The 20,896-nt window shown below is 47.5% G+C and overlaps 1 protein-coding gene across 1 annotated transcript in view; it reads left to right on the top strand.

Annotated features, from left to right (window-relative positions):
* Positions 1–20,896, top strand: part of SLIT1 (slit guidance ligand 1) — a 320,078-nt gene that overhangs the window by 191,976 nt on the left and 107,206 nt on the right. The window contains exons 9-13 of the mRNA XM_038744026.1: positions 2,975–3,122; positions 9,020–9,091; positions 9,561–9,632; positions 14,008–14,079; positions 17,254–17,397. Coding sequence (XP_038599954.1) covers positions 2,975–3,122; positions 9,020–9,091; positions 9,561–9,632; positions 14,008–14,079; positions 17,254–17,397 — 508 coding nt within the window. The remainder of the gene's footprint in view (positions 1–2,974; positions 3,123–9,019; positions 9,092–9,560; positions 9,633–14,007; positions 14,080–17,253; positions 17,398–20,896) is intronic.

Below are 20,896 nucleotides of genomic sequence, written 5' to 3'. Positions count from 1 at the left end.
TGGGACGCTTCTAGAGGGCAATGACCATGTCTTACCCTTCCTTCATATCTCCTCAGGGGACCTGGTACAGTGCCCTGTGTTACAGGGGGCTCATTTATATGCCAACTGACTGGCTGATGTAGAATCAGTGACTTTTTCAGAGGACCTTCTGGGCCGTTCTCGCTGGGCTGACTCTCCCTCCAATCTCTCCATGTTCATCATCATCATCAATCGTATTTATTGAGCGCTTACTATATGCAGAGCACTGTACTAAGCGCTTGGGAAGAACAAATTGGCAACATACAGAGACAGTCCCTACCCAACATGTTCCTTCCCTTCTAAAACCCAGCCTGACACACTTCGCTCCTCTATTTATTCTATTTATTTATTTATTTTATTTTGTTAATATGTTTGGTTTTGTTCTCTGTCTCCCCCTTCTAGACTGTGAGCCCACTGTTGGGTAGGGACCGTCTCTATATGTTGCCAACTTGTACTTCCCAAGCGCTTGGTACTGTGCTCTGCACACAGTAAGTGCTCAATAAATACGATTGATTGATTGATTGATTAACTATAATTAAGTCCCGTCAAGTTGTTTCCAATTCATAGCGACTCCATGGATATACTCTCTCCAGAACGTCCTGTCCTCTGCCATAATCTGCAACCTTTCAAATGGTTCTTCCGTTATCGTTATGGTCTCTATCCACCTAGCTGCCAGTCTGCCTCTTCCATGTTTTCCCAGGCCTTTTCCTAGCATTAGTGTCTTCTCCGGAGAATTAGTCCTCTTGATTATGTGCCCAAAATATGCTAATCCAAGTCAAGTCATATGGCCTCCCAAAGACTACTTTGGTTTAATTTGCTCCTCTAACACCCACCTCCTTATGGGGCCTCAAGATCAAGTCCTTCACCGCTGACCCTTTACTCACGTCTTCTTTTCTTCCTGGAATTCCCTCCCGCTTCAATAACTAGAAGACCACCTCACATACCACCTCTCTCTTCAAAAGCCTATTAAAATATTTCCTCCAAGAAGCCTTCCCTCTATAGTCTCTAGACTGTAAGCTTGTTGTGGGCAGGGAATGTGTCTACCAACTCTGTTGTATTGTACTCCCTCAATCAATGGAAAGAGCATGGGCTCGGGAGGCAGAGGTCATGGGTTCAAATCCCGGCTCCACCAACTGTCAGCTGTGTGACCTTGGGCAGGTCACTTCACTTTTCTGCACCTCAGTTACCTCATCTGTAAAATGGGGATTAAGACTGTGAGCCCCATGTAGGACAACCTGATCACCTTGTATCCCCCTCCAGTGCTTAGAACAGTGCTTTGCACATAGTAAGTGCTTAACAAATGCCATTATTATTATTACTCTGCACACAGTAAACTCTAAATAAAGGCAGTTGATTGATTTTCCCTCTGTTCTGAGTCATCTGTGCCTTTGTCTAAATCCCCTAAGCACCTTGACATCACTGCATTCCCACAATACTTACATTCATTCTTTCATTCAATCGTATTTATTGAGCACTTATTATATGCAGAGCACTGTACTAAGCACTTGGAAAGTACAGTTCAGCAACAAATAGAGATAATCCCTGCCCACAATGGGCTCACAGTCTAGAATAGGGGAGACAGACATCAAAACCTTATACTCAGTTGTCTCCCCTACCTGTAATTTATTTTAATGTCTGTCACCCTGGCTAGTTTTCCATTTCCCTGTGGGCTGGGATTGTCTCTGCTAACTCTGTTGTAGTGTACTCTCCCAAGTGCTTAGTCCAGTGCCCTGCACATAGTAAGCATTCAATAAATACCTCTGGGAAATTGATCTTCTTCACTAACATAGTGAATGTGCCTCAATAATAATAATAATGGCATTTATTAAGCGCTTACTATGTGCAAAGCACTGTTCTAAGCGCTGGGGAGGATATAAGGTGATCAGGGTGTCCCACGGGGGGCTCACAGTCTTAATCCCCATTTTGCAGATGAGGTAACTGAGGCACAGAGAAGTTAAGTGACTTGCCGATAAGTGTCGGAGCCGGGATTAGAACCCATGGCCTCTGACTCCCAAGCCCGGGCTCTTTCCACTGAGCCATGCTGCTTCTTGGAGGAGCAAGGATTACAATTGTTATTATTATTATATTTGTTAATTGCTGAGTATTTGTCACTTTTCTAAGTGCTACAAGTTAATCAGGTTGGGCACAGTCCCTGTCCCACATGAGACTCACAGTCTAAGTAAGAGGGAGAATGGTATTTATCCCCCATTTTGCAAATGAGGAAACTGAGGCACAGAGAATCTAAGTGACTTGCCTGAGGTCGCAAAGCAAGCCATTGGCAAATTTGGGATTAGAACCCGGGTCCTTGGCCTCCCAAGCTCACGCTCTTTCCCCTAGGCCATGACTGCTTCTCATTATCCCGGCTCCGCCAGTTGTCAGCTGTGTGACTTTGGGCAAGTCACTTAAGTTCCCTGGGCCTCAGTTACTTCATCTGTAAAATGGGAATTAAGATTGTGAGCCCCCTGTGGGATAACCTGATCACCTTGTAACCTCCCCAGCGATTAGAACCCCCTCCTCCCCCTCCCCATCCCCCCGCCTTACCTCCTTCCCCTCCCCACAGCACCTGTATATATGTATATACGTTTGTACGTATTTGTTACTCTATTTATTTTATTTGTACATATTTATTCTATTTATTTTATTTTGTTAATATGTTTTGTTGTCTGTGTCCCCCTTCTAGACTGTGAGCCCGCTATTGGGTAGGGACCGTCTCTGTATGTTGCCAACTTGGACTTCCCAAGTGCTCAGTACAGTGCTCTGCACACAGTAAGCACTCAATAAATGCGATTAAATGAATGAATAAATTAGAACAGTGCTTTACACATAGTAAGGGCTTAATAAAATGCCATGATTATTATTATTATTATGTTCACTGCTGTGTGTCAGGCAAGCCCCTGGCCCCTCACCTATCAATTTGCATCTCTGTCTCTGTCTCCTTCTCCATCTCTCTCTCCAGGCCAAGGAGATGCATCCCGAGCATCCATCTGCACCCTGTCCTCAGGCTCCTGCCCTGCCATGTGCACCTGCAGCAATGGCATCGTGGACTGTCGTGGCAAGGGGCTCACTGCCATCCCTGCCAACCTGCCCGAGACCATGACGGAGATGTGAGTATGGGGGCTTGGGAGGGAGGGAACTGCAGAGCGAGGGTAAGACCATCACATAGCTTGCCGGGGCCTTTTCTCCTGGCTTCTTCTCTAGAGTCCCTCTTGGGAGTTGCTGCTTTCCCTACGTCGGATCCAACCCTTCTTCACCCCACTCAGGGTTGGATGCTGTGGATTCTAGATAATAATAATAACAATGATGGCATTTGTTAAGCGCTTACTATGTGCGAAGCATAATTCTAAGCCCTGGGGAGGATACAAGGTGATCAGGTTGTCCCACGTGGGGCTCACTGTCTTAATCCCCATTTTACAGATGAGGTAACTGAGGCTCAGAGAAGTTAAGTGACTTCCCCAGGTCACACAGCAGACATGGGGGGGAGCTGGGATTTGAACCCATGACCTCTGACTCCCGAGCCTGTGCTCTTTCCACTGAGCCACGCTGCGCTCTCTAGATGTGTTGTGCCGCATTTGATAAGTTCAGTTGGAATGACTGTCCCTGCGTGGCCTCCCTCTCCCATTCCCAGATTTACATCGGGTTATTATTATTATGACAGTATTATTGTATTTGTTAAGCGCATCCTAATTGCCAACCAAGTGCTGGGGTAGATACAGGTTATTCATTCAATCGTATTTATTGAGAGCTTACTATGTACAGAACACTGTACTAAGTGCTTAGTAGAGTACAATACAACAGTAAACAGGCACATTCCCTGCTCACAATGAGCTTACAGTCTAGACAGGGAGACAGACATGAATATAAATAAGTAAATTACAAATATGCATATAAGTGCTGTGGGTCTGGGATTCGGGATAAATAAAGGAAAGCAAGTCAGGGTGACGCTGAAGGGACTGGAAGACAAAGGGAGGGCTTAGTTGGGGAAGACCTCTTGGAGGAGATGTGCCTTCAATAAGGCTTTAGAGGCAGGGAGAGTAATCAGTTTGGACACAGTCCCTGTCCCGCATGGGGCTCACAGTCTAGGTAGGAGGGGAGTAGGATTTAATCCTCATTTTTCAGATGAGAAAATTGAGGCACCGAGAAGGTAAGTGACTTGCTCAAAGTCATACACAGGTTGGGCAGGAATCTTCTGAGGTCCCGATGAAAAGAGACACTTCTCCAAGTTAAGTGGTGCAAGAGACAGAAAGACGGAAAGCAGATGCATCTGATAGAGTTTGGAGTTCATTCATTCATTCAATCGTATTTATTGAGTGCTTACTGTGTGCAGAGCACTGTACTAAGCACTTGGGAAGTACAAGTCGGCAACATATAGAGACAGTCCCTACCCAACAACGGGCTCACAGTCTAGAAGGGGGAGACAGACAACAAAACAAAACATGTAGACAGATGTCAAAATCGTCAGAACAAATAGAATTAAGGCTATATGCACATCATTAACAAACTAAATAGAATAGTAAATATGTATGAGTAAAATAAATAGAGTAACAAGTCTGTAAAAATATATATAAGTGTTGTGGGGAGAGGAAGGAGGTAGGGCAGGGGGATGGGGAGGAGGAGAGGAAAAAGGGGACTCAGTCTGGGAAGGCCTCCTGGAGGAGGTGACCTCTCAGTAGGGCTTTGAAGAGAGGAGGAGAGCTAGCTTGGTGGATGTGTGGAGGGAGGGCATTCCAGGAGTTCTAGTCCAGGAGTTCTACTCCACCAATGTGTACCTCAGTCTCCCTATCTGTAAAATGTACACACTGATATGGCAGAGCGGAAATTTAAGAATGCTGAGGGTGGAAATGGAATGGAAATGTCTAGCATTCTTGGGGCTCCTGGGGAAATAAGACCTGTTTATCTGCATTGTGTTTTAAAGTGGTCAGAGAGCTGGGCATTTGAGAGTGGGCCTGGTAATACCTCCACTGAGGGGAAGTCTTGGAATCCAGGTGTTTCCTCATCTTCTGACTTCAATCAGTCAATCATTTGTACTTATTGAGCACTTACTGTGTGCAGAACACTGTACTAAGCACTTGGGAGAGTATAGTATAACAATATAATGACACATTCCCTGCCCATATTGAGCTTACTGTCTAGAGGGGGGGACACAGACATTAATATAAATAAATAAATTATGGATATTTATATAAGTGCTGTGGGGCTGGGATGGTGGAATGAATAAAGGGAATGAATCAGAGTGACGCGGAGGGAGTGGAAGACAAGGACAAGAGGGCCTAGTCAGGGAAGGCCTCTTGGAGGAGATGTGCCTTCAATAAGACTTTGAAGGTGGGGAGAGTCATTGCCTGTTGGATATGGAGAGGGAGGGCGTTCCAGGCCAGAGGCAGGATGTGGGCGAGAGGTCGGTGGCGAGATAGACAAGATCGAGGTACAGTGAGTAGATTGTCATTAGAGGAGCGAAGTGTGAAGGCCGGGTTGTAGTAGGAGAATCTAGAGGTGAGGTAGAAGGGGGCAAGAAGACTGGCTGCTTAAAAGCCGATAGTAAGGAGTTTCTGTTTTAACGGTTTTTTAGAAAAATGATCCAGTTGGTGGAGAGAAGTATAGACTGAGTGGGAAGAGATAAGAGGCAGGGAGGTCAGCAAGGAGGCTGATACAGTAATCAAGGTGTGATAGAATAAGTGTGAGGATTAACGGGGTAGAGTTTGGATGGAGGGGAAAGGGTGGATTTTAGCAATGTTGTGAACCAACAGGAATGGACTGAATATGTGGGTTGAATGAGAGAGAGGAGTCAAGGATAATGAATTGGAGAAGCAGTGTGGCCTAATGGAAAGAGCACAGAGCTGCCCGAGATGCCCACCTGGCTCCTCGCCCTCTCAGCGGGCTCTTCATGAACTTCCTCACCAGGCTCTACTGTGATAGTAACAGTAAGGGTCTTCATCAATCAATCAATCAATCAATCAGTCGTATTTTTTGAGTGGTTACTGTGTGCAGAGCACTGTACTAAGCACTTGGGAAGTACAAGTTGGCAACATATAGAGACAGTCCCTACCCAACAGTGGGCTCACAGTCTAAAAGGGGGAGACAGAGAACAAAACCAAACATACTAACAAAATAAAATAAATAGAATAGATATGTACAGGTAAAATAAATAAATAAATAAATAGAGTAATAAATATGTACAAACATATATACATATATACAGGTATATATGTATCTTCATCTTCTTAGGGGAATCCAATTAGAGTGTTAAAGCCCCCTGGCTGAGTTGGTAAGCTGGCCTCATTCATTCATTCAGTCGTATTTATTGAGCACTTACTGTGTGCAGAGCACCGTACTAAGCGCTTGGGAAAAACAAAGTTGGCAACATATAGAGACAGTTCCTACCCAACAACAGGGCTCACAGTCTAGAAGGGGGAGACAGACAACAAAACAAAACATGTGGATAGGTGTCAAGTCATCAGGATAAATAGAAGCAAAGCTGGATGTACCTCATTAACAAAATAAATAGAACAGTAAATATGTACGAGTAAAATAAATAGAGTAATAGATCTGTACAAACATATATACAGGTGCTGTGGGGAGGGGAAGGGGGTAGGGCTGGGAGGGTGGGGAGGAGGAGAAGAAAAAGGGGGCTCAGTCTGGGAAGGCCTCCTGGAGGAGGTGAGCTCTCAGTAGGGCTTTGAAGGGAGGAAGAGAGCTAGCTTGGCGGATGTGCAGAGGGAGGGCATTCCAGGACAGGGGGAGGACGTGGGCCGGGGGTCGACGGCGGGACAGGCGAGAACGAGGTACAGTGAGGAGGTTAGCGGCAGATGAGCGGAGGGTGCGGGCTGGGCTGGGCTTCGACAAACAGACTGAGCGGCTCCTTCTAGCAGGGGTGGGGGGCTACTAATGGGTGGCTGTAGTGACTCTTCCTGGGACAGGAGAGGCAGGGGGAACCTGGCATCCCCCCAAGGTCTACCCCTGGGAATTCCCCTGCCTGGGGAATGGCTAGTGGGCAGAAGGAGCTGATTGGTCCCTGCACAGCACCCCACTCTCCCACACCCCCAGGAGGGCTTTACTGGCAGCACTTGGAGGCCTTTATTATTATTGTATTTGTTAAGCGCGTACTATGTGCCAAGCACTGTTCTAAGCACTAAGGTAAGTACAAGGTAATCAGGTTGTCCCACGTGGGCCTCACAGTCTTCATCCCCATTTGACAGATGAGGGAACTGAGGCAAGCTCTGGGGCACATACAAGGTAATCAGGTTGGGCACAGTACCTGTCCCAGAGGGGGCTCACAGTCCGAGGGAATTGAATCTCCATTTTACAGATGAAGAAATGGAGACACAGAGAAGTGAAGTGATTGGCCCAAGGTCACACAGCAAGCAAAATTAGAACCCAGGCCCATGGTCTTTATTATTATTACTGTTATTGCATACCCTCAAGGAGGTTACAATCTAAGGAAGGATTTTTTAGTATAAAGTTAACTGCTATAATCCTGCAGTTCCAGGCAGCACCAGAGCTGTTCCTTAGCTACTGTACCACTGAAATAAACTTTGGGGTAGAGACAAGATAATCAGGTCAGACAATCCCTGTTCCACAGGGAGTCACAGCCTAAGTAGGAAGGAAAAGGACTTAATCTCCATTTTACAGCTGAGGAAAATGACGCACAGAAAATTGAAGTGATTTGCCCAAGGTCACACAACAAACAAATGTCAAAGCTAGGATTAGAACCCAGGTCCTCCGATTCCCAGGCTTATGCTCTTTCCACTAGACTATTCCTCTCCCCACAGCACCTGTATATATGTTTGTACAGATTTATTACTCTGTTACTTGTACATATTTACTATTCTATTTATTTTGTTAATGATGTGCATCTAGCTTTACTTCTGTTTATTCTGATGACTTGACACCTGTCCACATGTTTTGTTTTGTTGTCTGTCTCCCCCTTCTAGACTGTGAGCCCGTTGTTGGGTAGGGACCGTCTCTATATGTTGCCAACTTGTACTTCCCAAGCGCTTAGTACAGTGCTCTGCACACAGTAAGCACTCAATAAATCCGATTGAATGAATGAATGAGGCCCAGAGAAGTTAAGTGGCTTGCCCAAGGTCACAGAGCTGACAAGTGGGGGAGGCGGGATTGGAACCCAAGACCTCCGACTCGCAAGCCCATGCTCTTTCCACTGAGCCACGCTGCTTCTTGAATTTATCCTAACTGGAGGCGGTAGAAGACTGTACCTCTCCAATCAATCAATTAATCAATCAGAGCACTGTACTAAGCGTTTGGGAGAGTACAGTACAGCTGAATTGTACAATGGAGCAGAATTAACAGACACTATCCCTGCCCACAACGAGCTTATATCATAGAGGGGAAGGTAAATCTTAATAGAAATAAATCAATTACAGGTATGTACATAAGTGCTGTGGGGCTGAGAGAGGGGTTAATAAAGGGAACAAATCATGGTGATGCAGAAAGGAGAGGGAGAATAGGAAATGAGATTGTAAGCTCATTGTGGGCAGGGAATGTGTCTGTTTTTTGTTCTATTGTACTCTCCCAAGTGCTCAGTACAGTGCTCTGCACAGAGTAAGCGCTTAATAAATATGACCGAATGAATGAAGATAGAGTGCTGGGTATGGACACTGCTGCTCTGCATAGGTGATTGGGCAGGGTATTGATGTTTCTCTCCCCCCGTCTAGACTGTGAGCTCACTGTGGGCAGGGATTGTCACTCTTTATCACTGTTTTATACTTTCCCAAGCACTTAATACAGTGCTCTGCACATAGTAAGTGCTTAATAAATACGACTGAATGAATGAAGGAATGAAGACAGAGTGCTGGGTACAGACACTGCTGCTGGGGCTAAAAGCCTGGGCAGGAAAGGAAGGATAAAGGGAGTGAGGAAGAGGCTTCTCTCCATCTCTACACATGCACCAGCCATTGAGTGCCCCGTCATGGGGCAGGCTGCTGCTGTTGGGGGGCAAGCTTCACCTGGGGGCCTTCTCATTTTCGCTGCCTGTCTTCCTCTCTTGCAGACGTCTGGAACTCAATGGGATCAAGTCCATTCCTCCCGGAGCCTTCTCGCCTTATAAAAAGCTGCGGAGGATGTAAGTAGGATTCGAGCAGCTGGCTTGGGATTTCTCCTAGCCCTGCCCCTGCGCCTTCTCCTCCCTTTATCCTCCTCCTGCTTTGTCTCCCCCCTCCCTCTACCATCCTTTCTCAGTCCTCTCTCCCACCCCCCACCCCCACCCCTGCTCTCTGTCCCCTCTCCCAGCCCTGCCCTTCTCTGTCTCTCCTCTGCCCCATCACCCCTTTGCCAGTCTCTGCCCTCTGGCCTGCAGAGCTACGCTACCCTGCAACTTTCCCCCTTGTTGAGCCTGGAGTGCTCAGTCCTCTTCCGCACGGCCTGGTGGAAAGAGCCTGGGCCCGGGGGTCAGAGGACATTGGTTCTTATCCCGGCTCTGCCACTTGCCGAAGAACTCCAGCAGATAATGTGTCCCTGTTATTAATTTGATGAACTCTCTCCCTCTGTCTGTCTGTCTCTCTCTTTCTCTCTCCCTCCTCTGGGACTTCCAGAGACCTGAGCAACAACCAGATCGCAGAGATCGCACCTGACGCCTTCCAGGGCCTTCGTTCCTTAAACTCACTGTGAGTAATGAGGCCAGAGCTCCGGGCTGGAGCCAGGGAGCCGGCTGAGGATTCCCGAGTTGGCCTGGCCCCCGGTATCTTACCTGTAGCCCAGGCTTAGCCGAACTGGGCATACAGGGAGATGAGCTGGGCCCGGCCTCCCCCAGGGAACCAGAGAGCGAGAGTGCCTTGTTGATGCCCATGGTAGGGTAGACAGGCAGGGCTCTGCTGCTCTGAGCACCCATCAGACCAGCTGGGGAGCCTTGTGGTTTCCAGATACGGGGGGCTGGGGACAGGCTTAGCGGGATCCCTTCCCCAACTCCCGGCTGAAGGACCATCTCTGGGTGGCAGGAGGATGGGAAGGCCCCCTCCTCCCCTTCTCCATCCCTCCCGCCTTACCTCCTTCCCCTCCCCACAGCACCTGTATATATGTATATATGTTTGTATGTATTTATTACTCTATTTACTTATTTTATTTGTACATATTTATTCTATTTATTTTATTTTGTTAACATGTTTAGTTTTGTTCTCTGTCTCCCCCTTCTAGACTGTGAGCCCACTGTTGGGTAGGGACCGTCTCTAGATGTTGCCGACTTGGACTTCCCAAGCGCTTAGTACAGTGCTCTGCACACAGTAAGCGCTCAATAAATATGATTGAATGAATGAATGAATGAATGAAGGCCGATCCAATAATAGGAGTGATTCCCACAGTAAGCGCTCAATAAATACGATTGAATGAATGAATGAATGAATGAAGGCCGATCCAATAATAGGAGTGATTATGTTGAGTGTCGCAGAAATCCAGGAAAGCCAAACAGAAACATTTAAAAACCTAGCTGAGAAATGTTGGCCTAAACTCCATTCTCTCTGCTCTCGAAGCTGAGTGTGTTTTGAATATAGGAAGAGGTGAACATCCTTGGTCCTTCTCCACTAACTCTCCCCAACCCCCCAGCAGAAAGAGCCCCCTGGACTGCAGCCCCCTGCTGCAGCCCGTTTCCCCCAACCTTCCCCAAGCCAGCCACAGAGAGGCCGCAGAGAGGGCAGCATGGGGCCTCCAGTTGGTAAATACTAGGTTGTAGGGCCTGGCCTCTGCAACTTCCCCCCTTCTCCGGCTCCGGCCGAGGGAAGTTGTCCTGAAGGGAGTGTGTTTGCGTGTTCATTCATTCATTCAATCATATTTATTGAGCGCTTACTGTGTGCAGACCACTGTACTGAGCACTTGGAAAGTACAATTCGGCAACAAATGGAGGCTATCCTTACCCAACAATGGATTCATTCATTCATTCAATCGCATTTATTGAGCGCTTACTGTGTGCAGAGCACTGTACTAAGCGCTTGGGAAGTCCAAGTTGGCAACATAGAGAGACGGTCCCTACCCAACAGTGGGCTCACAGTCTAGAAGGGGAAGACAGACAACAAAACTTGCTGGGCGGGGGGGGGGATACAAGGTGATCAAGTTGTCCCCTGTGGAGCTCACAGTCTTAATCCCCATTTTACAGATGAGGTAGACTCTCTCTCCCCTCTATTCTAAACCATAGAATAATAATGATGGTATTTGTTAATTGCTTACTACGTGCCAAGCACTGTTTTAATAATAATAATAATAATGGTATTTATTAAGCTCTTACTATGTGCCAAGCACTGTTCTAAGTGCTGGGGAAGTTACAAGGTGATCAGGTTGTCCCACGGGGGGCTCACAGTTTTAATCCCCATTTTACAGATGAGGTAACTGAGGCACAGAGAAGTTAAGTGACTTGCCCAGAGTCACCCAGCTGACAATTGGCAGAGCCGGGGTTTGAACCCATGACCTCTGACTCCAAAGCCCAGGCTCTTTCCACTGAGCCACACTGCTTCTCTAAGCGCTGGACACTGTTCTAAGCGCTAGAAGTGGGGAGACAAGACAACAAAACAAAATAAGTACACAGGCATTCTGGCAAATATAACAGTTAAGAGTTTTAGGGAAGTCAAGGAATAAACCATATGCCTCTTTCTGCTATACAATTTTCCCCTTTGTCTTATCTGGTGGAAAGCATTCACAGATTTTAAAAGCATTTTTATTGTGCTAACTCAGTAAGATTCCCAAAACATTCACATTTCCCCATAGAATATTAATTTAAGTGTAGTTTACTAACCAATTTCGGTTAAGGTTGCCTCGTGGCCAAAACGGATGTGTGGAGAACATTAAACCTTGACAACAGAATATTACATACCATACAAGACTTCTGATAGGCACAGAACCAACTCAAATTAGTTGCTGCTATTTGTGTATAAGGTGCTCAATGGAGACAATAACAAAGAAGCTTCTTTATCATTAAATGGTTTGGGACTTTTCCTTAACGTTTCTCATCTAAAACAATATTGAAAAACCTTTTCACATACATAGTAGGCCTTTGCATGCTAATACTATGAAATTAATGAAATTCAAATAAAAACCCAATCTTCTTAATCACATACTAACATTTTCTAGTTAAAAGCCGCCATCACAGGGAGCCTTGGTGGGGTGGGTGATTTTTTAGCATACTCAGGTGGGGTTCGGGTGTGAGTGTTTGTAAGGATTTTGGGGGATTCCTTTTTTTTGTTGTTGATCTACCTCTGCTTAAAAAATGAGAAGCATATCAACACCCTTAGAAAACAATTTTCTGTGGGACAGGGACCGTTCGCAAACCCAGATATTTTGTGGGCCTTTTTAGGTTAGATAGAAGGCAGAGTGACAACGGTGAGTGGTGTGTATTTGGAAGCATTCCACAGAGGCTCTCCATTTTCCTATTTTTGATGGGCTAAATACTGTAAGCTTCCTGTAGTCTATAAGCTCCTTGTGGGTAGGGAATGTGTCTACCAACTCTCAAGCACTTAGTACAGTGCTCCGTTCACAGTAAGCACTCAATGAATATGAGTGATTGAATGGTTGAATGGTGACTGAGTGAGGTCCTGACCCTAGCTCTGAATAATAATAATAATAATAATAATTACATAATTATGGCATTTATTAAGCGCTTACTATGTGCAAAGCACTGTTCTAAGCGCTGAGCACTGTTCTAAGAGCTGAGTTGACTGACTGGCAGGATGACCAGCCTTCTCTCTGGGCTAGATTTAGTAGGGCCTACTTGAGGTGCATGGGAGACTTTCATTCATTAATTCACTCATATTTATTGAGCTCTTACTGCATGCAGAACACTGTACTGAGAGGCTTATAGTCTACAGGGGGGAGATAGACATCGGTACAAATAAATAAAATTAGCGATATGCACCCAAGTGCTGTGGGGCTGGGAGGGGGAGGGCAAAGAGAGAAGCAGCGTGGCTCAGTGGAAAGAGCATGGGCTTTGGAGTCAGAGGTCATGGATTCAAACTCCGGCTCTGCCGCTTGTCAGCTGTGTGACGTTGGGCAAGTCACTTAACTTCCCTGTTCCTCAGTTCCCTCATCTGTAAAATGGGGATGAAGACTGTGAGCCCCCCGTGGGACAACCTGATCACCTTGTAACTTCCCCAGCGCTTAGAACAGTGCTTTGCACATAGTGAGTGCTTAATAAATGCCATTAGTATTATTATTAAAGGGAGCAAGTCAGGGTGACTCAGGAGGGAGTGGTAGATGAGGGAAAGTGGGGTTTAGTCTGGGAAGGTCTCTTGGTTGATATGCCTTCAACAGGTTTTGAAGTGGGGGAGAGTAGGCCTTTGCATGCTAATAGTATGAAATTAATGAAATCCAAATAAAAACCCAATGTCCTTAATCAAATATTAACATTTTCTAGTTAAAAGCCACAATCACAGGGAGCCTTGGTGGAGTGGGTGATTTTTTAGCCTACTCAGGTGGGGTTTGGGTGTAAGTGTTTGTAAGGATTTTGGGGGGATTTCTTTTTTGTTTTTTTTGTTGATATACCTCTGCTCAAAAAATAAGGAAGGAGGTTGTTCCAGGCCAGAGGCAGGATGTGGGCATGGCGTCGGGGGTGAGACAGGCAAGATGGAGGCACAGTGAGAAGGTTAGCGGTAGAGGAGGGAAGTGTGGGCTGAGTGGTAGAGACTTACTTAGCTTTCTTTGTGTTGCCATCCCTGAGAGCCTAAGAAAATGCCCCTAACACTCCTGTGCCCGGGATCCCAGGAGGGAGGACCTGTCCCTTGGTGCCCAATCCTGGGTGGGTGCCCTGTGATGCCCCAGAGCCAGGGAATGGGGTGGAGGATCCTGCGAGCCCGCTGTTGGGTAGGGACCATCTCTATATGTTGCAAACTTGTACTTCCCAAGCACTTAGTACAGTGCTCTGCACACAGTAAGCGCTCAATAAATAAGATTGAATGAATGAGTGAAAGAATGATGGGCGCAGAGCACTTGTGGTTGCTAGAACCTGCGAATGGGAAAATTGAGGGGGTCAGGGGTGCTCTGATCCCCATTTCTCTTGTTTTTTAGGGTGCTGTATGGAAACAAGATCACGGACCTGCCCAGAGGGGTCTTCGGTGGCCTGTTCACCTTGCAGCTGCTGTAAGGAGCATTCCTGCAGTCCTCCCATGGGACAGTATTCCCGGCCTCATCCCAGGGCAGATCCCACTGGGGGTGGGGGTACGGCGGGGGGCCCCGGGGGCCGGGGTGGGTCACGGGGAAGGTAGAAAGAGAGCTCGGTGCTGGGGCTGCAGCCACTACTTGGGTCTGGTTCTGCCAAGCCAGGGTGGCTTAGACCAGACCCCACTGGGTCGAGAGGGTCTGTCCCTTCACTGTTGAGTGTGCTGAGGACGCTAAGCAGGGTAAGAAGAGCAAGGAATTAGTAATAGTATCCATTAAGCACTGTACTAGTCAGCCATCCATTTGATTGCATTTATTGAGCACTTACCATGTGCAGAGCACTGTACTAAGCACTTGGGAGTGTACGATACACTAAACAGATACTTTCCCTGCCCATGAGGAGCTTACAGTCTAGAGGGGAAGACAGACATTAGTAGAAATGAATAAATGACAGATATGGACATAAGCACTGTGGGACTGGGAGAGGGGGATGAATAAAGGGAGCAAATCGGGGCAACCCCGAAGCGCTGGGAACAAAATCCGAAGTATAGGCTTGGTCCCAGGCCCCTGAAGGACTCATCGTCGGAGAGTTAGGGCGGGGATGGTTTTGTTCTCTGTCTCCCCCTTTTAGACTGTGAGCCCACTGTTGGGTAGGGACTGTCTCTATATGTTGCCAATTTGTACTTCCCAAGCGCTTAGTACAGTGCTCTGCACATGGTAAGCGCTCAATAAATACGATTGATGATGATGATGATGATGACCCCAGGCAGACACCTAAGGGAAGTGACAACAAAAGTACTAAGAGACAAGGACAATGACGAGGACAGAAGGCACTGGGGCTCGGGGAGCAGAATTTCAAGCTTAGTCCTGCTGTCAGCAAAGTCTCAGTCACGACCTTGGTCTTTTAGACTGTGAGCCCACTGTTGGATAGGGACTGTCTCTATATGCTGCCAACTTGTACTTCCCAAGCGCTTAGTACAGTGCTCTGCACACAGTAAGCGCTCAATAAATATGATTGATTGATTGATTCCAGGTGTTCTAAAAGTCGAACAGGCCTCTCTAGGAAGGCGGCTTGGCTGCCCAGTGGGAATCAGGAGGCCGGGGTCCTACTCCCTGTCCTGCCACCTGCCTACTGTGTGACCTTGGCCAACCCGCTTAATCGCATTTGGCCTCAATTTTCTCATCTGTCAAATGGGGAGAAAATACCTATTCTCCCTCCTCCTTAATAAGAATAATAATAATAGTGTAGTGATGCCATTTATTAAGCATTTACAATGTGCAAAGCACTGTTCTAAGCGCTGGGGAGGTTACAAGGTGATCAGTTTGTCCCACAGGGGGCTCACAGTCTTAATCCCCATTTTACAGATGAGGTCGCTAGGCACAGAGAAGTTAAGTGACTTGCTCAAAGTCACCCAGATGACAAGTGGCGGAGCCAGGATTTGAACCCATGACCTCTGACTCCAAAGCCCGTGCTCTTTCCACTCAGCCACTCTGCTTCTCTTAGACTGGGCACCCCCATGTAGCCAGTCAGATTACTTCGTATCTACCTCAGCATTTAGCAGATATAGTAAGTGTTCAATAAAGACTGTAATAATAACTATTATTTATCAAACAATCAATGGTATTTATTGAGTGCATACTGTGAGCAAAGTACTGTACTAAACACTTGGGAGAGTACAGTATAACAGAGTTGGTAAACATGTTCCCTGCCCACAAAGAACTTATATGTTATAATAATTATTATTATTATTATTAGTGTTGTAATTGATAATAATAATGATAACTGTAGTAATGGCATTTGTTAAGCACTTACTATGGTCAATACCATTCTAAGCACTGAGGTAGAAACAAGTTAGTTAGACTTCCCACAGTCCCTGCCCCGCATGGGTTTCACAGTCTAAGTAGGAGGGGGATTAAGTATTGAATCCCCATTTTACAAATAAGGAAACTGAGGCACAGAGAAGTGAGAGGACTTGCACATGTTGCAAATAAGACTTGCACAGAGGACTTCCACAGAGAAGCAGCATGGCTCAATGGAAAGAGCGTGGGCTTTGGAGTCAGTGGTTATGGGTTCAAATCCTGCTCTGCCAGTTGTCAGCTGTGTGACTTTGGGCAAGTCACTTAACTTCTCCGGGCCTCAGTTACCTCATCTGTAAAATGGGGATTAAGACTGTGAGCCCCCCGTGGGACAACCTGATCACCTTATAACCTCCCCAGCGCTTAGACCAGTGCTTTGCACATAGTAAGCGCTTAATAAATGCCATTATTATTATTATGTTCACATAGTAGGCAACTGGCTGAGCTGGGATTAATCATAATAATAATAATGGCATTTATTAAGTGCTTGTAATGTGCAAAGCACTGTTCTAAGTGCTGGGGAGGATACAAGGTGATCAGGTTGTCCCACGGGGGGCTCACAGTCTTAACCCTCATTTTACAGATGAGGTAACTGAGGCACAGAGAAGTGAAGTGATTTGCCCAAAGTCACACAGCTGACCAGTGGCGGAGCCAGGATTTGAACTCATGACCTCTGGCTCCCAGGCCCGGGCTCTTTCCACTAGGGCACACTGTTTCTCCAAGGAAGTGTTGCTCTGGGGGAGACCCAAGGGAGATATGGGGACCCGGAGCAGAGAGTAGAAAGCAAGGGTAGACTGGTGTTGGCCCTTGGGTGCTGGATTTCTGAGTCGCCAGAATCAAGACTCCCGCTGGCTCACGGCTCTGGCCTGGCATGGCTTGTGACCTAGTGCCACCCTCTTTAAAGTCACCTTGGGACTGTGGCGATTGATCCGGGGACCCCTCCGGAGGCCTGGAGCCACTGTGTCCCCTCTCCTCCCTCAACGTCCTGAGGGGGAGGACGCTGCGGAGCCAAAAAAGGTTTCAGGCTGGAGGAGGGAGGAACCAGTCAAATGGTTAATTCATTTCACTCATTACTTTAGTCTTATTTATTGAGCACTTACCGTGTGCAAAGCACTGTACTAAGAGCTTGGGAGAGTACAGTATAGCAACAGAGACATTCCTGCCCACAACGAGCTCACAGTCTAGAGCCGGGATGGTGGGGGTGGCAGGGGGGGGAGTGTCCCTCAGGGGCATTGTGTCCTTCCCCCCACCCCGCCTTCTCTCCCTCTGTCTGTCCATCCTCATCTGTCCACCCCGCAGGCTGCTGAACGCCAACAAGATCAACTGCATCCGGGCCGACGCCTTCCAGGACCTCCAGAACCTGTCCCTGCTCTCCCTGTATGACAACAAGATCCAGAGCCTGGCCAAGGGCACCTTCACCTCCCTGCGGGCCATCCAGACCCTGTGAGTGGCCAGCCCGCTGCTCCTCTCTCCCACCTCCTCCTTTCTGCTTTTCTCAGAAAAGTGGCGAGGAAAGAGCTGCCCACCTTTGCCTAGAAGCCTCTTGGCTGTGGGCTGAGCTCCTTCTCTCCCTGACACTGGCCGGGAGTGAACCTGACCTGATCTCTGAGCAGCTTTGCTTTTTTTGTTTTGTTTTTTGTGGTATTTATTAAACACTTACCATGTACCAGGCAATGTACTAAGCCCTGGGTTACATACAAGTTGATCAGGTTGGACGCAGTCCCTGTCCCACATAAGGCTCAGAGTCTTAATCCCTATTTTACAGACGAAGGAACTGAGGCGTGGAGAAGTGACTTGCTCAGCTGATAAGTGGGGGAGTCAGGATTAGAACCCAAGTCCTTCTGACTCTCATATCCATGCTCTATCCGCTAGGCCATGTTGCTTCCCTGCAGTTCTGTGCCTGGGCCGCAGACCTGTCATTCTTGGAGTTTGAGGCCTTCTTTTCACAGGAATGGGAGGGATGGGCCCACATCTGGACTCAGATTCTCAGTCTGTCAGGAAGGAGCACATCTAGAGTTCACCCAGGCCTCGGAAGCTTCTGGAGGATAGGAAGGGCCTGCTCAGCTCATGGATCACCTGCTGTGTCTAAGCAATTTATCCATGATGAGGCTGAAGCACCAGAGAGAGACCCCAAAGACAAGGGGAAATTGTGGACCGCAGGGAAACGTCCTGACTTCGTCCAGTCAAACCCAGAGAAAAGCAGGGCGGGTGGGAAAAATTCTCTAGTGGGGCCTCAGATTGGGGGCAACAAAGGGGAAATTTCTGATTTGCAGGGAAATGGGACTTGGGGGAGGGTGGGGCGGGGTTAGGATTTAGAGAAGGATTTAGGTTAGAGAAGCAGCGTGGCTCAGTGGAAAGAGCCCGGGCTTTGGAGTCAGAGGTCATGGGTTCGAATCCCGGCTCCGCCACGTCTGCTGTGTGACCTTAGGCAAGTCACTTAACTTCTCTGAGCCTCAGTTACCTCATCTGTAAAATGGGGATTAAGACTGTGAGCCCTCCGTGGGACAACCTGATCACCTCGTATCCCCCCCAGCGCTTAGAACAGTGCTTTGCACATAGTAAGCGCTTAATAAATGCTATCATTATTATTATTATTATTTAGAGAATCACGGGCCTGGGAGTCAGAAGGACCTGGGTTCTAATCCTAGCTCCGCCACTTCGCTGTGTGACCTGAGGCAGGTCACTTCACTTCTCTGTGCCTCAGTTCCTTCATCTGTAAAATGGGGATTAAGACTGTGAGCTGTATGGGGGACAGGGACTGTATCCAACCCTATTTCCTTGTATCCACCCCAGCACTTAGTAGGGTACCCGGCACATAGTAAGCATTAACAAATACCACAGGTATTATTTAGACTCAGGGTAGAGCTCATAAATCAACTGGGTGAGCACCGATACCCTCTGCTGTGGCTGTGGTGGCTGGGACCGTTATCGGTCAGTTAATTGAATTTATTGAGTGCTTATGGTGTGCAGAGAACTGTACTAAGCACTTGGGAGAGGATAATACAGCAATAAACTGGCGCATTGTAGGGCCCTTAGCTCCAAGGAGTCCTCTCCCCCTCCCCATCCCACCCGCCCTACATCCTTCCCCTCCCCACAGCACCTGTATATATGTTTGTACAGATTTATTACTCTATTTATTTTACTTGTACATATTTACTATTCTGTTTTATTTTGTTAATATGTTTTGTTTTGTTGTCTGTTTCCCCCTTCTAGACTGTGAGCCCACTGTTGGGTAGGGACCGTCTCTATATGTTGCCAACTTGTATTTCCCAAGCGCTTAGTACACTGCTCTGCACACAATATATGCTCAATAAATACGATTGAATGAATGAATGAATGAATGAATGAATAAAGCTCAGGCTGGGGCAGGGGAGCAATTTGAATAGGCAGGCATGCCTTTAGAGGAGAAATGGCACCCCTCCTCCTCCCCATCCTGGCCCCACCCCAATTCCTGGTGACTTCTCCATCATCTCTGGCCTCCGTTGTGTGGAGACTCAGCCAGCACATCTGCTCAGTGTGGAGCAGCTGTCCAAAAGAGCAAAAGAGGTCAGGCAGCCAGCAGCCAGGAGGGACTTGACCCATCTCAAGAGACTTTACTTGAACTAGCAGCGAATTTTCACCTGCCCGCCCCCAACCACAGCCTGCTTTGTCCCCTGCTGGGGTAGTGTTCGCCATGCCAGATGTGTGTATGTCTGAGTATGGGAGCGGAGGAGGGCCTGGATTTCCCCGTCCCCATGAAGCCCAGCAGCAATGAGTCCAGATCCAGGAATTCAGAAGGACCAGGTCCCTGGGGAGAGGCTGGGTGATGTGAGAGGTGATGAATTCTACATGGGGGTTGGGCTGCTGGCCAGGTGGTCCCTTTCCTATCTGGAGACCGAGACCCTTCCTGCCAGAGCTCTGGACCGGAACAGATCGAATCCACCCGGCTCTCGCCAGGATCATTAGGATTGGGAATGAGAGGGAACCTGAGCCTTCTGAACTGAACACGTAACCCCCTCCCGTCCCCCGCTCCACTGCTTCCGTCCTGGAAAACTGGGAATTCAGGGCCCTGTCGCCGTGGTCCTTCCCTCCTTCAGGGTCTGTGGAAAACAGGATGGCTCTGCCTGGGACAGAATAATAAGATAATAATAATAATTGTGGTATTTGTTAAGCACTTGCTAGGTGCCCCATACAGTACTAAGAGCTGGGGTGGATACAAACAAATTGAATTGGTCACAGTCCCTGTCCCATGTGGGGCTCATAGTCTCAATCCCCATTTTTCAGAGAAGTGACATGGCTCAGTGGAAAGAGCCCGGGCTTTGGAGTCAGAGGTCATGGGTTCAAATCCCTGCTCTGCCACTTAGCTGTGTGACTTTGGGCAAGTCACTTAACTTCTCTGGGCCTCAGTTCCCTCATCTGTAAAATGGGGATTAAGAATGTGAGCCCCCCATGGGACAACCTGATCACCTTGTAACCTCCCCGGTGCTTAGAACAGTGCTTTGCACATAATCAGTGCTTAATAAATGCTATCATTATTGTTATTATTATAAAGTAACTGAGATGCAGAGAAGTATGTTTGGTTTTGTTCTCTGTCTCCCCATTTTAGACAGTGAGCTCACTTTTGGGTAGGGACTGTCTCTATATGTTGCCAACTTGTACTTCCCAAGCGCTTAGTACAGTGTTCTGCACACAGTAAGTGCTCAATAAATGTGATTGATTGATTGATTGATTGAAGCAACTCGCCTAAGGTCACGTAGCAGACAAGTGGCAGAGCCAGGAGTAGAACCCAGGACGCTCTGACTCCTGGGCCTGTTCTCTATCCACTACGTCATGCTGTGTAGACCTTCCCAGAGACTGGGGAGTGGACTAGTTGGCCAGTGAGGTCTCTTCCCTAGCCCTGGGATGCAGTATAAAAAAACATCGTGTCAGTAGGATGCTATAGGTCTGTGAAAATGCAGTGTGT

This window comes from Tachyglossus aculeatus, chromosome 3, assembly GCF_015852505.1.
Source record: "Tachyglossus aculeatus isolate mTacAcu1 chromosome 3, mTacAcu1.pri, whole genome shotgun sequence".
NCBI classification, from domain to species: domain Eukaryota; kingdom Metazoa; phylum Chordata; class Mammalia; order Monotremata; family Tachyglossidae; genus Tachyglossus; species Tachyglossus aculeatus.
This window is presented reverse-complemented; position numbering and strand designations above follow the sequence as displayed.